The 19,001-nt window shown below is 38.0% G+C and overlaps 1 protein-coding gene across 2 annotated transcripts; it reads right to left on the reverse strand.

Annotated features, from left to right (window-relative positions):
- Positions 1 to 730: 730 nt before the first annotated feature.
- Positions 731 to 12,918, reverse strand: LOC124643006 (m7GpppX diphosphatase). 2 transcript variants are annotated; one of them, XM_047181840.1, is made up of 4 exons: positions 12,553 to 12,918; positions 10,552 to 10,697; positions 8,433 to 8,657; positions 731 to 2,359 (listed from the first exon to the last, which is right to left on the reverse strand). In XM_047181840.1, exons 1-4 carry the CDS (start codon positions 12,890 to 12,892, stop codon positions 2,048 to 2,050), a joined length of 1,023 nt encoding a protein of 340 aa, XP_047037796.1. In that variant the 5' UTR covers positions 12,893 to 12,918; the 3' UTR covers positions 731 to 2,047. The 2 variants fall into 2 exon arrangements, with proteins under 2 accessions (XP_047037796.1, XP_047037797.1); XM_047181841.1 differs by lacking the exon at positions 12,553 to 12,918 and adding an exon at positions 12,277 to 12,472.
- Positions 12,919 to 19,001: the final 6,083 nt, after the last annotated feature.

Here is a 19,001-nt window from a genome sequence, read left to right on the forward strand (position 1 = left end):
CAACTGGCGGACAACTGGCGGACAACGAGCGGAGATGTAGACGGCGCCTAAGCAAATGAGCGAAATCATGTTAGAAAGAGACAACGTCATAGTCAGTTTTGTACGTTAGAGCAGGGAATTTCGCTATTGTTTCGCCGCCCAACAACTCACAACTCACAGCGAAACTATGGCGGTTTCGCCCTTTGGGTTTCGCAGCGGAGGTGTGCTACAGGCATAAGATATGCATTATTTTGGTTTTATTATTGCCGAACAAATTTAAACTAAGTCCTAGGAAGTCATGTACAAAATATGATAAGAATCCGCTTAACCATCTCAGAGATCTAGCAAAACCAAAAACGTTACCCCAGCAAAATCTCGAATAACTTCGCAACCGAAGAAAGAACAAATACAAAATATGGCACAACATTTACTTTATCTAGACAACTAATTTTATAGGTAATATTTATTTAAATATTCCCATCAGAAAGAAAAAGGTCTGGCTGGGGTAACGTTACGCCAGCAGGAAATGTTTTTGTGAAATAATTAAAAAACTATAAGCGCAACAAATTTAAAAATGTGCGCAACAATTACAGAAGCCTCACAACTAATTATCTATAAGATTCAAATGACCATTTTCGACAACATCTGGCCTGGGTAACGTACACAGAGTAAGCTTAGAACAATTAAGAGTGAGTGTAACTAAAATAGCATTTGATTTTTAGCATTCAGGAGGAAATCAAACAAACTAAAATTCCTTTGCGAATTTATTGGTTTAAACTTTGAGATAGCTAACACAGTAACCATTGCTATTGCGGAAAGATTCTGGCACTTTCTGAGACATTTTCTGTAAATGCGCGAGACCATTGCTAAACATGCCTTTGGAAATTTCTGTGGTCACCACCCCAGGGTCTGAAACCCAGGACTCAACTTCCTCGTTCATACGAAACTCAACTTTAAACAGGATTTTTGTTACAGAAGTTGATTGCAGCTCAATCTTATCATTTAAAATTGTATCCACATTATTTCTAAGCACTTGCAATTCTTTATCCATCACCCAGATAAGTAAATACTGTTTCTTTGTAGCAGAAATTGTGCATTCAAGTACTATTTTACACATCACAGTGTATTGGAAGCCGAGGTTGAATTCTCTAGTCATATATTCTATTGTGTATATAAAATCATCTGTGTGTATGTCTTGTACAGTTTTGTGGGCGAAGACGACAGTTTCAGTGTTATTTTGTTGTAACTTTATTTCTGAATTGTATAATTTGACGGTATCCTTGTCTTTCAGTCCGAGCCACGCGAGGCATCTATTGCAATGATACACTTCTCTTTTAGAGTTGAATTTGTTAGTCTTATCAGATAGAACACTATTGTTGACCACGAAAAACGTCAGTCTGTACAGGAAATCAGTTTTATTTGGTTTGATAACACCATCTGAGGGCTGTGGAGTTTCTCCGTGGCTGTGACTGTGACCATGTCCATGGCAAAACCACTCCGACATATCTAAATTAGCAGTTGGTAACTCTAGAACTCTGTCGAACTTCACACAATTCCCCGACACCACGTTAGAACAATTAGCACAAGTTAATTTCAGTTCTTCACCAGCTTTCACGTTTAATTTTAATACACTTCCTTTGGTTGGGCTATCAAAATTGTTGGCCGATAACAATTCTTTATAAAAATTGCCTCCGTTCTTGGGTTCAGTCAGTATTCTGAATGATATGGTACTCTTATCTATTTTGAGACATGACATAGAGTTTGGTATGATCTGACAATATTGTCGTACAGGAATCACACACGTGACTTCATACTCATCTTCTGAATAACAATCAGAAAGACTTTCGATGGAAGAGAGACTGTCTCTTCGTTTAGACTTATCATAATCGTCTTTATAATAATTAAGGACGATACAATTGGTTTGTATACTTATTTTCAAATTACAATTCTTGGTAAAATCGACTCCGGTCGTTATAAAAACGTTGCAACTCCTCAATCTGGAGCGTAGCTCAATGAAAATGTTTTTGATCAACATTTTTGCTTTTTATATACAAATTACGCTTATTAATTACTTATCGATTAATTCAATTTTCTCGATACTTGGTTTAATTCTGTGGACGTGTCCATTGGTTTCGTAGATGTTGAAAATGTTGTCCATTTCGCGAATGGTGAAGGGTAGTGTTGCTCTCTGGTAGTAGTTACCGATCATTTCGATGTTATCGATAACGGTATCGAGTAGATGTGCCTTCTCTGCATAGATGCCTGGTGCCTCGTGACGCAGGTACGTGAAGTGAACGTGGAGGTGGTAGAATGAAGGTTGGTAGTGAAAGTAGATGCGCAGCTGTGATGACGGCACGTTGTACTTTTCTAATATCTTTTTCTGTAAAAGAGAGGAATTTATGTTTAATTGGTTTCGGGAGTTTCTTTTTAGGTCAAGGCTATTATTTGTATTGGACATGGGCAGTGGCGGATTTACAAATTTGCCGCTAGTAGGCCATTCAATTTTTGCCGCCCCTAATGATTGTGAACTTAATGATATTTCTGTCAGTTACTAGATTATTTTTGCAACCCGCTATGTACCGAAGAGTTTAATGTTGACCTAACAAGTTTATCTGACAGCGACTTTAAAGCGTAAAACCTCTGTAACTTTTAAACGGCTCAATTGATTTTCATGAAACTCGCCCGTAAAACACCTGTAATACAAAAAAAATACTAAATTAAAATCGGTTCATTCGTTCGGGTAGGTACTATATCAGAGGCGCACCCATCGGGTGGCACCCCCCCAAAAAAACGAGACAATATAATCACGGACTAAAATTGTAATTGAAGTACTTAAAAATTGTGTAGAAATCATTCATGGTGCTTTTTGCTAGGTTTAACATAAAGAAACCGGAGTCATACCACTGCAAAGTTATAAAGTGCTAACTAGTTTTATAGAAACCAGTGTCAAGTAAAAAAGCCGCGAGCGCAGCGAGCGCAAAATTTTTAAGATTTAGAACAGTAAAATACCAAAACGAGTTTATAAAACCGGCCTAAAGTGAAAAAGTCGCGAGCGTAGCGAGCGCCAAATTTTTTGAGTTTTGAGGACACAAAAGCGAAATTATTTGGGACACAAAAGTCCTCCACCTCCTGAACAGCTTAGAAATCGTCAGCGTAGAGCGTCAGTTGTTTTTGCTACTTCGGTGCTTTAACTTTTTGTTAGATTGGACTCAAAGAGCGCAGAATAAACCAGAAAAGATGAAGAAACCGCGAGCGGATTTTTCCATTTATTTTTATTGAAACGCTATTGGAATATTTTAAAATTCATGATCACATAAACCTAAGCATATATTAAATAAAATAAAAAATAAAATAAAAATAAAAATAAAAATAGTGTTTATTCAGACCTTGTTTACAGTACTCAATCTTAATCTAACAACTCTGACGAGTTGATGACACCAACGACCTGGTCTGCTTGCCCAACTTTGGCAAAGGCCTCCTCCATTTCCTTCCACTCTGCTCTGTTTTGAGCTCTTCTAGTCCATATATTCCCTGCTATGCTTTTAATTTCGTCATCCCATCTTCGGTACTGTCTTCCTCGATTTCTTTTCTTGTCCCTAGGGTACCAAGATATTATGTTTTTGTTCCACTTGTCATTGCCTCTGACTATGTGGCCGGACCATTTCCACTTTAGTTTCCTTATTCTAGTTGTGACATTCTCAATTTTCATGCGCCTTCGGATAGTGGTGTTTCTTATTCCATCAGATTTTCTTATATTTAGCATGCTTCTTTGCATTGCCGTCTGACACGTTTCAAGTTTCTTATATTGCGCTTTGGTGAGAGCCCATGTCTCGCAGCCATATGTCAAGACTGGGAGTATACAAGTGTTATACAGTTTTGTTTTCACGTACGTTTTGATTTCTGTATTCTTCATTATTTCCTTAAACCCCTAGTAGCGTTTCCATGCATTTCCAATCCTTGTGTCGATTTCTTTTATCATTATATCAGTGACCGAGATTTGTTGGCCCAAGTACCTAAGTGTATTCTTTTACAAACTCTACTGGTTCGCCGTTTAAAAGAATATTGTCTTCCAATGCGTTTGTCATAGCTTTGGTTTTTGAAGTGTTCATCGTCAGACCTACCTTGCGGCTTTCTCTATCCAGATCAGTGATCATGTATTGTAGTTGGTCTTTGCTCCTTGCCAGTATTATTATGTCATCAGCGAACCTCAAGTGTGTAAGATTTTCGCCATTTATGTTAAGTCCGTAGTGGTCCCATTCCAGTCTCCGAAAGATATCTTCCAGTACAGCTGTGAATAATTTAGGTGACAGTGGATCTCCCTGGCGTACGCCTCTGTTTATGTTTATTTGTTTCCCTTGTTTCTCTAGTTTTATTCTTGCTGTACTGTTAGTGTATATGCTTTTTTTAAAATCCTAATGTATTTCTGGTCGACTCCTTGTTTCTTCAGACATTGCCAGATACTGTTGTGTTCTATTGAGTCAAATGCCTTGTTGAAATCGATGAAGCAACAGTAGAAGGGCACTTTAAACTCTTTGGCTTTTTCAAAAAGTTGTCTTACCGTTAGTATATGGTCCAATGTTGAATAGCCTGACCGGAAGCCAGCCTGTTCCTTGGGCTGGTTTTCATCAAGAGTTTTGGTTATTCGCCTTAGGACAATTTTTGCAAAAAATTTGTAATGTTCGACATTAGGCTTATTGGTCTGTAGTTGTTAATTTCTCCTTTGTCCCCCTTTTTATGGAGTAGGATTATTGTTGATGTAGTCCACTGTGCAGGAATTTCCTCGGTGTGCAATATGTCGTTGAAAATGTGTTTAAGTAGTGGTACTAGCTCGTTTTTACAATCTGTAAGTAATTCGTTGCTGATATTATCAGGGCCGGGAGCTTTATCCTTCTTCTGTGTTTCTATTGCCTTGTATATTTCTTCTATTAGTATAGGTGGAACCGCGTCGGTGTTATTTAAGTCGGTGTTTACTATTTGGTTCTTGCTGGAGTAAAGGTTTTCGTAGAATGTAGTTGCTATTGACAGTATATCACATCTTTTTGTTTTCGTTTTCGAAAGTCGGTCTTTCATATTGGGTATCCAGTTTTTCTTTTCCTTTAAAGTTTTTAGAGCTTTTTAATACCTCCGGTTTTGCTTATGTATTTTTCAAAAGTTTCACGCCTAGTGCGTTCTCTGTCTTTTCTTATTTGGTTTTTGATTTCTTTACTTATTTCGCTTATTTTGTTTCTGATAATTTTTGTTTTCTTTGTAGTATTTAACAGTTTTGATCTTGCTTCTAGGAGTGTAATTACTTTCTCTGACAAGTTTTTCTTATCCTTCGTATTATATTTAGTATCAGGTTCTGGTCTCAATGTCAATATTTCATGTAGTATGTTGTACTTCTGCTGAGTATTTATACCCTCAAAGGATGATTCTGTCACTAATTTCAGTTTGTCTTTGATGGTGTTTAACATTTGTTTGTTATTTGGTGTTGGTCTTCTGACTTTGAAGGGTCGACTTTTAATAGTGCTCATTGACCTGCTCAGACGTGCTCTGAGGACTCGGTGGTCGCTATTAAAATTTAGATAAATGGTGCCGCAGTCGTCAATTAATTTTGGTCTATTTGTTAAGATGTAATCAATTTCGTTTTTGAAACTGCCGCCTGGCGATTCCCAAGTCCATCTTTTTGAAGTTCTTTTCTTGAATAGGCTGTTCATTATCCTCATGTTATTTTCCATCGCCATTTATTATTTATATCTATAGTTTATAGTATTTATATTTATATCTATTAGTTTTTGTCCGTTCCTTGTTCTTTTCCCTCTGATGTAAGGGCCAAGTACAATATCTTCTCCATTTCGTGGACTTCCAATCTGAGCATTGAAATCTCCCATTACTATGCAGTGTTTGTATGTGTACTTTTTTAGAGCGATGTTGAGAGTTGAGTAAAATGCATCGATTTCTAAAGTAGATGACTGCTCTGTTGGTGAGTAAGCTTGCACTATAGACCATATTTCCTGTTTTGGAGGAATTTTAATATTTAATTTGTTGAGTTTTGAGGACACAAAAGCGAAATTATTTGGGACACAAAAGTCCTCCACCTCCTGAACAGCTTAGAAATCGTCAGCGTAGAGCGTCAGTTGTTTTTGCTACTTCGGTGCTTTAACTGTTTGTTAGATTGGACTCAAAGAGCGCAGAATAAACCAGAAAAGATGAAGAAACCGGGAGCGAAGCGAGCGGATTTTTCAATTTATTTTTATTGAAACGCTATTGGAATATTTTTAAATTCATGATCACATAAACCTAAGCATATATTACAGTGAGTTTATTAATCGTTTATTTATATATGGATTGTGTACTCGTATAATTATAAAAAAAAAAACTGTAAAAAATTTCGCAAAATTTGCCGCCCCTCTAAATCTGCCGCTCTAGGCACTGGCCTACTTGGCCTATTGGTAAATCCGCCACTGGACATGGGCTCATTAGAAGAATTGCAAAATTACTAATTTACCATCATACCCAACCATAAACTACATGTTATTCCCCACTCTACCATACTGGAGGCCCTCCGCTTCCATGGGGTACCTCCGTATTTGCGGGGACTTTTAGCGGACTACCCGAGGGACCGCACTGTCCTCCTTGTGGACAAGACAGGCCAGCTCCGACGTTACGGCGTCGAGTCCGGTGTCCCACAGGGCTCTGTTCTGGGGCCACTCCTGTGGAACATCGGATTCGACTGGCTCTTGCGGGAAAACCTCCCCCGTGGCACGTCTGTCATCTGCTATGCAGACCCTTCTGACTGCCCGGGGGAGAAATTTTGCAGAGGCGGCCAGCTTGGCCTCGGCGGGCGGTTCACTAGTGGTGGACAGAATCTCCCGCCTAGGGCTGACGGTGGCGCTGCAAAAGACCGAAGCCGTGTTCTTCCACGGGCCTCGGCAACACCAACCGCCCGACGCTCATATCCATGTGGAGGGTGTCCGCATTGGGGTGCAGCCCCAGATGAAATATCTGGGCATAGTCCTCGACAGCAAGTGGCACTTCAGCGCCCACTTCAGCGGGTTATCGACGCGCTTAATGAAGACCGCGGGCGCCCTCTCATGGCTCCTCCCGAACATCGGAAGGCCCGGTGGCCAATGCCGTCGTCTATACGCCGGCATACTCAAGAGTATGGCCCTGTACGGGGCCCCAATCTGGGCAGACTCACTGTGCAGACGGAGAAACGCCGCTGCCATCCGAAGGCCACAGAGGGTCATTGCGCAGCGGGTGGCGAGGGCGTACCATACAGTGAGCTTTGCGGCGGCGTGCGTTCTGGCGGGAACCCCTCCTTGAGAGCTCGAGGCTTGGGTGCTCGCCAGAGTGTACGACTGGAAGGCGGCGCAGAGGGCACTAGACCGGCACCCGGACCCAATAGAACGGGAAGAAGTTCGGGAGGAATCGAGGGAGTTAATAACTGGGCACCGGGCCGAGGACCTTGCCTCGGCAACGTTCGGTCGCCGGACGTTGGATGCCATCGGGCCTGTCCTGAACGGCTGGCTCGATCGGCGGCACGGGTGCCTCTCGATGCGTCTGGTGCAGCTGCTGTCCGGGCATGGCTGCTTCGGATCGTACCTGCACCGGATTGGGAGGGAGGAGACTCCACAGTGCCACCACTGCGAAGCCGCGGTGGATACGGCAGAGCACACACTCGAGGTGTGCCCATCGTGGACCGAACCCCGCTGCACCCTGGTGGCAGTAGTCGGGGACGACCTCTCGCTCCCCAGCGTGATTGCTGCCATGCTGCGAAGTGAGGAAGCATGGGAAGCGGTGGCCTCCTTCTGTGAGGACGTCGTGTCACAGGAGTCGGCGGAGCGCGTGCGGGAGAGCGACCCTCTCGCGGCGCCGCACCGCAGACGAAGAAGGGGTGGAAGACGGCGAACACAACGTCGGTCCCCATTCGTCCTGGGGGGTGATCAGCGGGCGACAGGCGCGGGGGCGCCACCGCCTGCATCACAAGGATCACCCCCTGCGCTCCGGCCGTTATAAGGACCCCTCCCCACTGGGGGGAGGTATGAGGGGCCTGCCGTTAGGCGGGCAGTCGCCGGTGGGGGACTGGACGCCATAGATTCCCAGACCCCCTCCACTCAGGCGAGGTCGGAGTGCCGCTGTGCTTTTTTAGTGGGTATACCGGGAACGTCTTTACCGGGGAGTCCCACATACCCCTCTCCCGTCCCCCGACGGGAAGGGGATGCGTAACAGCATTTTTAGCCCAGCGACAACAAAAAAAAAAAAAAAGGTACCAAAATAAGACTTCACATATGGACCAAAATTACATAGCCCCAAGTTAACTGACAACATAATGTAAACATCAGTTTTCTTAAAGGAACTGTTTACTATGATTTGGAATGTTCAATTTCCTAAGTAAATAGTTGTTCAACATCTGTGGAAAAGGCCTATGACCCAGTGTTTACCGAATCAAGAAAATAAATACAATTTCTTACCTTTCCCTCGTCCCGAATCCTTTTCAACAGCGGCAGATGAGTCTCATCCAAGTCCCTCAGAGACTTGATCCCTCTCCGTCTGACTATAGCAAGTAAGTAAAGAGTCTCCTTAGTGACCCCGTCCCATTTGAGATCAGGAAGTAGCACAAAGCCGTCCTTCTCGCAGGGATTGTTGTATACAATTCGGTCTTGCTCGCTTTTGCCTTCTAAGATGTTGTATACCCACTGGAAAGAGATAAGTAATCATTTAGTACTAAAATATATAATAACTTTCAAAAAGGTGAGTGGATTTTGATGAAATATAATGTAAAGGTTTTGAGGTTTTGGGGGTACTGTCCAATGTAATTTGAAGTAAAAAAGTGCTTATTCAATAAGCCTAATTTCAATAACTGGATTTGACTTTAATATGGCTTTCAACTAAAAAAATCCAAATTGGTTCATCCATTTAAGAGCTACAGCGACAAAGACACACATGGATACATCTAACTTAATATAGCAGTCAAACTTAAAACATCCTTCTTGTCGGGGTAAAAAAAAAACATATTTAAAAAACTGTTCTAGACATATGATAACAATTTTGTTTTACACACCAATTATTGTTCAATCATCAGATAAAGTTAAATATACAGAGACTGTAAATAAACATTATCTCCTATTTACAAGACACTAAAATGCATTATCCGAGTTATCTTATACAATGTGTCAAATGAAGTGAAAGGAGATGCAACTAGCATAAATATTGCAGTTTTGCACTTATCTAACACACGTGTTGAGTGATAAGGCAATACGTAATAGTACACTGTAATAGTACTTTGCACTCTGCGATACGTACTTACATGTGTTCCTACAATGTCTTATGTTAAAGCATATTCCTACATACACACATTATTAAAAAACACTGATAAACAAAATTTAAAACTACAGGGCTGACCTCTCGAATCTATAGCTGATCTAGAAATTCACAGCTGCTATTTATCTATGAAATCCTAAAAATGTAGAACAAAATCAAAAAGGAACTTGATAGGAATTTTTTACTCTACGATAAACGAAGATATACATAATTTACTGTCGTATTGAACCGAGTTTTTTATTAAGTTATAATATATCAATTTTATCAAGATTGTCTATCTTTAATTAAATACCTTTAAAATTAAAAAATCCTATAAATACCTAAAAAATTTCAAATTACACTTACGCTGCTTCTAATGAAAACTTAGTACTGAGTACCTTAGTACTGATTTATTAATATTTTTTACACTGTTAGCAGATATGTGTGTGATCAAAACCAATTATTTTATAATACTGTCAGATCTTGGAGTTGTAAATGCAACTGAACTTTGAGAACAATAGAATTATACATCAATTGTTCCATTACTTTGTTACAGTATTGTTTCAATTCTTATTATAAACAAATACGATTGGTAAACACAGTGACTCAATAATATTGGGAATTAAATGATATTCATTTTGAATAAGTTCTCTTTTATATGTCACATTTTTAAACAAGATGTACAAGAAATATCTTAGAAAAATTTCAATATGTAAAAATGCAAGTGGCAGCGACTTTCACTATTCTGTCTGTTATCTATACTAATATTATAAAGAGGAAAACTTTGTTTGTTTGTTTGGTTGTAACGAATAGGCTCAAAAACTACTGGACCGTTTTTAAGAATTCTTTCACCATTCGAAAGCTACATTATCAACGAGTAACATAGGCTATATTTTATCCCGGTACAGGCAGTAGTTTCCACGGGACGCGGGTGAAACCGCGGGAAAACGGCTAGTTTGAGAAATATAACTATAGCAAAACAAACAAGATTTCTACTAATATTTGCATGTAAATGTAAAACAACTATCTATCCTTGTTCGTTTGTGCCTTAAATGGTCCAAAATTACTGAACTGATTTGAAAAATTATTGGAAAGCTACAATTTCCCCAGGCTACATTTTATCATAGTATGGGCAATGGGCAATGGTTCCCATGGACACGAGTGAAACAGCTAGTATTATATTTGAACTTAATTACATGTTTGAGGAGTATTTATTAGTTAAATAATGATGTAAGAAAATCTCCAAAAATCTGACATGTTAGACTACACATAAATAATAGTAAAACCCACCTGCAAATTAAACTGTTCCTTCTCAATATGAGGTAGTGTTAGCTTGTTATAAAGCTCAGGCGTCTCCAACACAATGTGCGTCTCTTGCTGGCTAAATTTGGCTATATGCTTCTCTGTAGCCGGGTAGATTATTGACGTCTTTATACCTGAAATGTTACAGATTTTATTTTAGTAATGATAGGTATGCATTTGACCAGTATCTCTACTAATGGCAAGCGAAAATGTGGACAAAGATGGATCATGTGTGTCTAGAAATACCTAACCTATTTTTCACTGTTTTGACCGAAGTTGGTTTGAAATGTTTTTACAGCTGTTGTTTAAAAGTGTGAATATTATACAAAGGAGATTTTTTCTGCATGGAACATAATATACAGTTTCTTTGAGCAGCATCATGCTGCGAACCACTTCAAATACTTGGATGAAAGTAGCCTATTTCCATCTCTAAGGTAAACCAACTACAGTCGACTCTTGTTAATTCAAACCTGCGATATTTCGAACCTCTCGTTAATTCAAAGTTATCACGAGTTCCCTACAAAATCTCTTTATATTTCGAACTAAATCAATACATTTTGTTGCACTTGGTAATTCGAACGAATTAAGCATTGCTATATAACAAAACGACGCGTTAATTCGAATTCTTAGTCGTCCAACATTCGAGAATTCAAAGTTGCAGAGAGGAAGAGATGGAAAGATGGTAAGTCAGAGTCAGAGAGCAGTCTGAGTAGCAGCAATCTGTTTTGAAGCAGTATGACGGAGCTGTTTCGAAATATTAATTAATTCACATTATGAATACATGTATGGCTATGCACACAAATGTGTCTTTAAACTTTTGTCATTGTTATAAAATAGCAGTTAACAAATAATAATTGATCAACACTTAATAATTCGAAGTTTTTTTTCTCTGACAAATTTCGAACCATTTAATATTTCAAAAACTCGATAATTCGTAATATTTTAAGAGTCCCTCGAGTTTCGAATTAATGAGAGTTGACTGTATCTTCATTCTTGTGTGAAAGCATAAATAAGAAAATCTGAATAGGTGCACACCAAGAAAAGGTACCCAAAACCGTCCCCTAGTTCTATGTTTGATTCCAATAGGTTTTTTTACATTTACAATATTAATATGAATGAACCCAGGACATTTGAATAGTTCCCCCACTATAAAATGCAAATAAAAGAAACCAGTCTATAAGAAAGCAGAACTTTAAAATTATCTTATTGACTATTTTTAAATGTCATTGAAAAGTTGGGTGACCTCTTGACAAACAAGTCAGGGTGACTTATAGCACTTTTTTCTACATATGAGTTTGTTTTAACATCTGTTTAGGAAAACATATGTTTACTTTTCTATGACTGGAGACTAGAGATGTATAATGTTGTTCAAATAAATAAGAAAGATTAAAGGAGAATAAATATGATACTTAAATGACAAACACTAAAACTTGAAAAACATTTTGGGAAATCCAAATAAATTAAAACAAATTGTATTGATATAAAATGAAACAAAATAAGTATAGATATTTATAACTTCAACAATAGAACAGCTCTCAGTACAGGAGCAATAAATTCATGGTGTATCAAAAAAACATTTCAAATTAGAATTTAAGATTTCACCAGAAGTTACTCAATCAACACCACAGTTAATTATCTCACACTAAACAAAGGCTTAATGACTTCATAATTCTTATGAAATTAACTAAAATGTAATTAGTATGCTTATCGTACCCTATCTGACCCAGCTGGCTGGCCAACCACACTTTTTTTTCAACCAATTAACACAGGGAATTACCAGTCAAACAATTATTACGAAAAATGTACCATATGGCACGAAATAAGTGACGTAAGGAGGAAATTCAACAACAAACTAAGTAAACTTATTGAATCTACGCAGCACGTCGATTTTAAATTAATGCTACATGCAAGAGTACAAAAATATACACGACTGTAAAAGGTGACTAATCTTATGTGAAACAATAAGAACCTTGAGTTCACGCCACTCACCATTTAATGACGAGCGCGGGAACCACTCGTAATTTCCGTAAATGTCGTTCTGGAAGAAAGTTTTCAGTTCCGTGTCTACGGAAAAGTAACCATCATTATTCAAATCTTCTTCCTTGAAAGCATTTTTCTCTAAAACAAGCAAAGCCACGCCACTTTTGTCTTTGAATTTTCCTTGCACACAGACGGTTTTCCTAAACGTGTTGTTGTTTAATATCTTCTCTGTTTCAAAGTCTTTCAGTTCTAACTTATTTTCGTTCACACCATTATCATTTTCATGATCAATTTTAATTTTTTTGCTGCTAGGTTCCGAATCTGACTTTTGGATATTACTGTCGGACATTTTGTAACAGAGTTGCCAGATGCAATTAATTATGAAATCTGAAATAAAAAAGCGATAAGTTTTTGATACTAAAATAATTACTTCGTTTCATATGGGAAATCATAATATTTTTTAACCTTTTAAAATGATAAAATTAACATTAATGTCTGCACACTCTAGCAAGATCAGATTGCATGTTTTATAGCGCCATTTATCCTCCATTTGAGTAGGCTCTTAACTAAGGTCAATCTGGCTCTGTAAAGGACTTTTTAACAAAAAGATAAAAGAAACATATTATTCTAGAGCTTAGTATAGTGATTTAATTGATGAAGCAATTGTTTTAAGGCAAATTTTATTTTTGAACAAGGTTTTTAAATAAAAAGTCATATCAAGTTTGTTTATGTAAAACTGCCTACTCAAATGGAGTACTTATATTTTAACGGCCAGTTTCTTCATCAAAAGTTAAAGTTAAAGTAATGTCTAAAGTAAAAGTAACAGTCAAATACGTTTTTTCAAGGCTAAAGTGACAGCAAAACTAATAGAAAAATTGAATTTGACCGTTACTTTTACTTTAGACATAACTTTGACTTTTACTTTGGCTATAACTTTTGATGAAGAAACTGGCTGTAAGTGTAGTTATGAAAGCGCGGGAAACCTGAACTTTGGCGGACGTGTTTTCTTTTGCTCGAGTTGAAAAATAATTTTTATATTGGATTAGATTAAGTTTTTGTATATATTCTATCCTAATATTTTGTAGTTTAGTTATAGTGTTAGTGTAAATTCTATTTGGTAAGTTTTTTATTTAGTTTCTTTTTATAACATGGATCCTCCGGATGATCCCGGAGGAACATTGCCGCCCGAAGTTGGGCATTATGTAACAGTGTCGAATAACGACACCGGAGTAGACACTGATGGCTCCGCCGTCAGTACTACTAATACAAAGAGAAAAAGGGTATCCACACGTAGCCTTTGCAAACAGTGTAATAAGAGAAGGCGCAAAAATGGCGCGAAAACTCAGTCGGACTGCAGTTGTGGCGTGGTGGACATGGAGACTGATAGTACGTCTGTTCCTATTGTTAGTTCGCATATTGATATCCCAAATGTATCTCCACAGAAACCGGTTTCGGTAGCCAGATTGGTATACAATTCTTCCGATGCGGCACCATTTCTTGTACATATACAGAGAGAGCAAACTGCTCCCAACGATAATAGCTACTTAAACCCAATTTCTTTTGGCAGGTTTTTAAGGAGGAATTCTTTTAAAGGCATTGTTAACGGTAGTTTAAAAAAAATTGGTCGCAATCGTCTGGTTGTATCTTTTACTACATACCTAGACGCCAACTCTTTTATTACCAATAGCTTATTAGAAAAAGAACATTTCAAAGCTTTCATTCCAACTTTCTCGGTGACCCGCATGGGCGTCGTTAGAGGCGTTCCCATGGAGTGGTCTGATGATGATGTCCTCGAAAATATTTCAGTCCCAATTGGTTGTGGAAAGATTTTAAAATTGAGGAGGATCAAACGTAAGACTGTTGTAGATGGCAAATCCGAGTTTAAAAACACTGAAACTGTTATATTAACTTTTGATGGTCAAGTGTTACCAAAGCGGGTGTATATGTGCTACACTTCTTTAGCTGTAGATCTATACATTTACCCTACAATACAGTGCTATAATTGTTGTAGATATGGGCACGTTAAAAGTCAATGTAGATCTACTCCTAGATGCTACAAATGTGGTCAAGGTCACTCTGGGGATGGGTGCAACATCTCTGAGGACAATTTGCATTGTTGCCTCTGTAAAGGTTTCCATGAGGCCACTAGCAGGAAATGTTTAGAATATGAGAGGCAGAAAAATATAAAGGAATCTATGGCCAAATCCTGCATATCATATGCTGAAGCCTCAAAACTTCATCCCACAATTTCCAAAATTTCTTATGCTGATGCTTTGCTTTCCTCTCCCACAGTTTCAAGCAATATAAATGCTTCTGTTCCTCAGGATTACTCTCCAACAAAAAATAAGACATCTTATAAAAAAACTGTATTTATTAAGCCTCGTTCCCCCCCTCAGTTTTCAAAAGGTTATGATCAGCAATTCCATCAAGAACTCGCTAGGGGTCTGCCTCAACCAAAAGATGGTTGTGCTCTCATCCCCAGAGATGATCTATCATCAGCTTCAGTAAATGAGTTAATCATAGCACTAATTAAATCTTTAACCCAGACTCAACACCTCTCACCGACCATCGCTGCCACTGTAATTAATGCAGTTTCTGAAAAGAATATTCATAATGGAACACAAAGCCAAGGCAATACAATGGAATTGTCGAAGCGCAATTAATAAGAAATCAGATATAATACATCTTATCAATAATTTTAAACCTATAGTTTTTGCCCTACAAGAGACATGGCTTAAACCAGGGTCTTTGTTCAAGATCCCTGGCTATGCCTGTCTTAGGGAAGACCGTTCTGATGGGTATGGCGGTGTAGCCTTACTCATCAGGCATCATCATTCATTTTCACTTTTCTCACTCCCATCTCATAATAATTCATTCTCCATAATTGCAGCTGTTGTAGATAGTATATGTTTCGTTTCTGTATATATTCCTCGTCCTTCTTCTTTAATCTTTAACGAACTTGTAAATATTTTATCTCTTCTTCCCAAACCATTTATAGTTTTAGGGGATTTTAATTCTCAACATGAAGTATGGGGTAGTGCTACAACAAATAGTTACGGTAGTACTTTATTAGATATGTTAGATAATATTAATCTTTGTATTTTAAACACTGGGTCGCCTACTCGACGCACATCTCCAAATGAAGGTGCCAGTGCACCTGACCTGTCACTATGCACTAATAAACTAGCCTCGCATTTGAGTTGGGAAGTTATGCCTTCTACTTATGGTAGTGATCATTTTCCCATAGTTTTAAAATTTCCATCCAGCCAAAAATCTTATTCCAGTCGCCCTCCGCGGTTGAAGTATAAACTAACCGATATAAACTGGCATACGTATAGGGAACACTTGGATAAAATCGTTTCTAGCCTTCCTGAAATTCAAAGTGGGAATGAACAGGCTTGTGCTGATGCTTTATCAGATGCCATGATAAAAACTGCCGATAATCTTTTTCCTCATAAAAAACCACAAAACAAAATCCCATTGCCACCATGGTGGGATAGGGATTGCACAGATGCTATACACAAAAGAAAGCAGTGTGAACTGTTCTACTTTGAAAATTCTACCGAAGAAAATTTTGACATTTTATGTGAAGTAATTTCAGACACCAAAAAGTCATTAAAAAAAAAGAAGTTTGAGGGCTGGAGATCATTTTGTCTTTCCATATCACCAAATGTTAAACCTTCTCTTGTTTGGCGCAACATAAGAAGATTCAGATCAGCTTTCTCTGAACCGGTTACTGCATGCCTTCCACCTCAATTAAGAAATAGTTTTTTAGATAAATTAGCTCCCCCATACGTCCCAGATAATATATCTGCGTATCATATGCCTTACGCATTATCAGATCCTCCCTGCGTACTCGATAATCCATTTACTCTAGAAGAGCTAAAAGGTGTTTTGTACCAAATCAAAGACTCTGCCCCGGGTGCAGATGGTATACCTTACTCTTTTCTGGCTAATATGAGTGATTTATCTCTTTTATATTACTTAAAATTAATTAATCAAATTGTGGTTTCTGGTAAGGTTCCCATTTCTTGGAAATCGCAAGATATCCTACCAATTTTGAAACCCAATAAAAGTCCTTCTGACTGCTCTTCTTATCGACCAATAGCTTTGTCATCTGTAATGTTAAAGGTCTCGGAACACTTAGCTAAAAATAGATTAGAATGGTTTATAGAAAGTAAGAAAATATTAAGCGAAAGTCAATTTGGTTTTAGGCGTGGTAAAAGTACCCTAGATAGTCTAAGTATCTTTATCACTGACATTAGATTAGCATTTTCTTCCAATCACTCCATAGTTTCAGCTTTTCTGGATATCACTTCGGCTTACGATAACGTTGTAATTTCTATGTTAAAATATAAACTTCTGCAGTTAAATGTGCCTATAATGCTTGTAAATTTCATTTTAAATATATTATCTGAGAGGTATATAAAACTTACTCACGAGGATTCTTGTGAATCTAGAGTCGTGTGGAGAGGTCTCCCTCAAGGTTCAGTTCTTAGTCCTCTACTTTATGACATTTATACTTACGATCTTGAATCTTCTCTAAATAATGAAGTGAAAGTGCTCCAATATGCTGATGATCTTCTGTTGTATTGCCCAAATAACTCTGTTACAACGGCCTGTGATTCATTGTCATCGGGTCTCACACTTTTAAAGAAATGGATGGATAACAATGGTCTTGAGCTGTCTACCGCAAAAAGTACTGTTGTACTTTTTTCTAGGATGCGTCTTCCTCCTCCTGTGTATGTATATTATGATAATGTTCCTATTCCTGTTAAATCATCAGTCAAGTTTTTAGGTCTGATATTAGATAGCAAACTTTCTGGTCTTCCACACTGCGAATATATAGCAGCGAGGTGTGAACAAAGAATAAATATATTAAGATGTTTGTCTGGAGTTTGGTGGGGGGCCCATCCATTCTCATTAAAATTAATTTATAATGCAATAGTTAGAAGTGTATTAGACTATGGATCTTTCTTACTAGAACCTGGTAATTTAGCTGCTTTTAAAAGATTGGACGCTATTCAGTCAAAGGCTTTACGAATTGTAACCGGAGCTATGAAGTCAAGCCCAATTAATGCCTTACAGGTCGAAACGGTTGATCCTCCTCTATCCCTTCGACGTCAGTATCTTTCCGACAAGTTTTTGTTCCGTGCCTTACAATTTTCCAATCACCCTTTACGCGCAAAACTTGAGTCTCTTTTAGAGGAAACCAACTCTTCTCACTATTGGTCTCACAAATCACCTCCCTGTCTTGTTGTTAGCTATAAAAAGTACCTTGCTTTGCAAGCTCCAACTTATAAATCAATAACATTTCCTCTTTTTTGCAATTCTTACGAATCATTAGTGTTTACTCCGAATGTTATTTTAAATTTTGGCATTAATAAAGATGATAATTGTATAAAAGAGTTATTCAACTTTTCAAAGAGCATACACTGGGACAATTGGCATCATATTTACACGGACGCATCTAAACACTCTTCTTCTGGTAATGTCGGAGTTGGCGTTTTTCACTCCCAATATAATATAGTTCAAAAAGTTAAGCTTCCTCCTGAGTCTTCAGTGTTTACTGGAGAATGCTTTGGTCTCCTCAAGGCCTTAGAGTACGTCCGCTTAATGAAATTGGGTAAGACAGTAATATTTACTGACGCATTAAGTGCTTTGCAAGCAATAAAAAAATATCCTTTTAAATCTAAACCAGTATTTCCGATTATATTAATCATTAGAAGCCTGTTATATCAATGTATTAAATTAGGTTTTCAAGTTTCCTTAGTGTGGATTCCGGGTCATTGCAACATCACAGGAAATGTGAAAGCTGATCATCTGGCTAGCGAAGCGGTAGAATGTGGTGATGTATTTCCATATATAAATTTTGCTCATGACTTGGCTAGTCTACCAAAGAATTTTCTTTGGGATGACTGGAGTAAGTCATGGGCAAATAGCAGTATCAATAAAGGTAACTATTACGCTCGTATCCAATCATGCATCCCAAAAAAACCGTGGTTCGCTAAATTAAATTTTAATAAAGCTGCTACCAGTTGCCTAATTCGTATGAGAATAGGTCATAATTGTTCCAAGCTTCACCTCGCCCGACTGCAGATCGTTGATAGTGCCTTTTGCGAATGTGGTGAGATTGGCGATCTAAACCACATGTTTTTTTCCTGTCCTCTTCTCGATCACGAACCTTTTATATCAAGTCTTTTATCCTATAAGATTCCTTTTCCTACCTCTATCCCTGTCTTGCTAGCAACTAAAGATCCTAATATATATATGTATTTAGTAGCATTTATCTCTCTGAATAATATACGTATTTAATATCCTAGTATTCGAATAATCCTATCCAGTACCTATCCAAATTCCGTTACCTAAATTTTATTTCATTCCTACCAAGTTTCCCCGTTTTTGTCGGTGGCAATGCGCATATAGCGACTAGCCAAGTTAAAAAAAAAAAAAAAAAA

This window comes from Helicoverpa zea, chromosome 26 (genome assembly GCF_022581195.2).
Source record: "Helicoverpa zea isolate HzStark_Cry1AcR chromosome 26, ilHelZeax1.1, whole genome shotgun sequence".
Lineage (NCBI taxonomy): Eukaryota > Metazoa > Arthropoda > Insecta > Lepidoptera > Noctuidae > Helicoverpa > Helicoverpa zea.

Bases quoted from the DNA above. Each gene is read 5' to 3' on its own strand.
- LOC124643006 (XM_047181841.1), bottom strand. From the start codon at position 2,014: ATGTTGATCAAAAACATTTTCATTGAGCTACGCTCCAGATTGAGGAGT.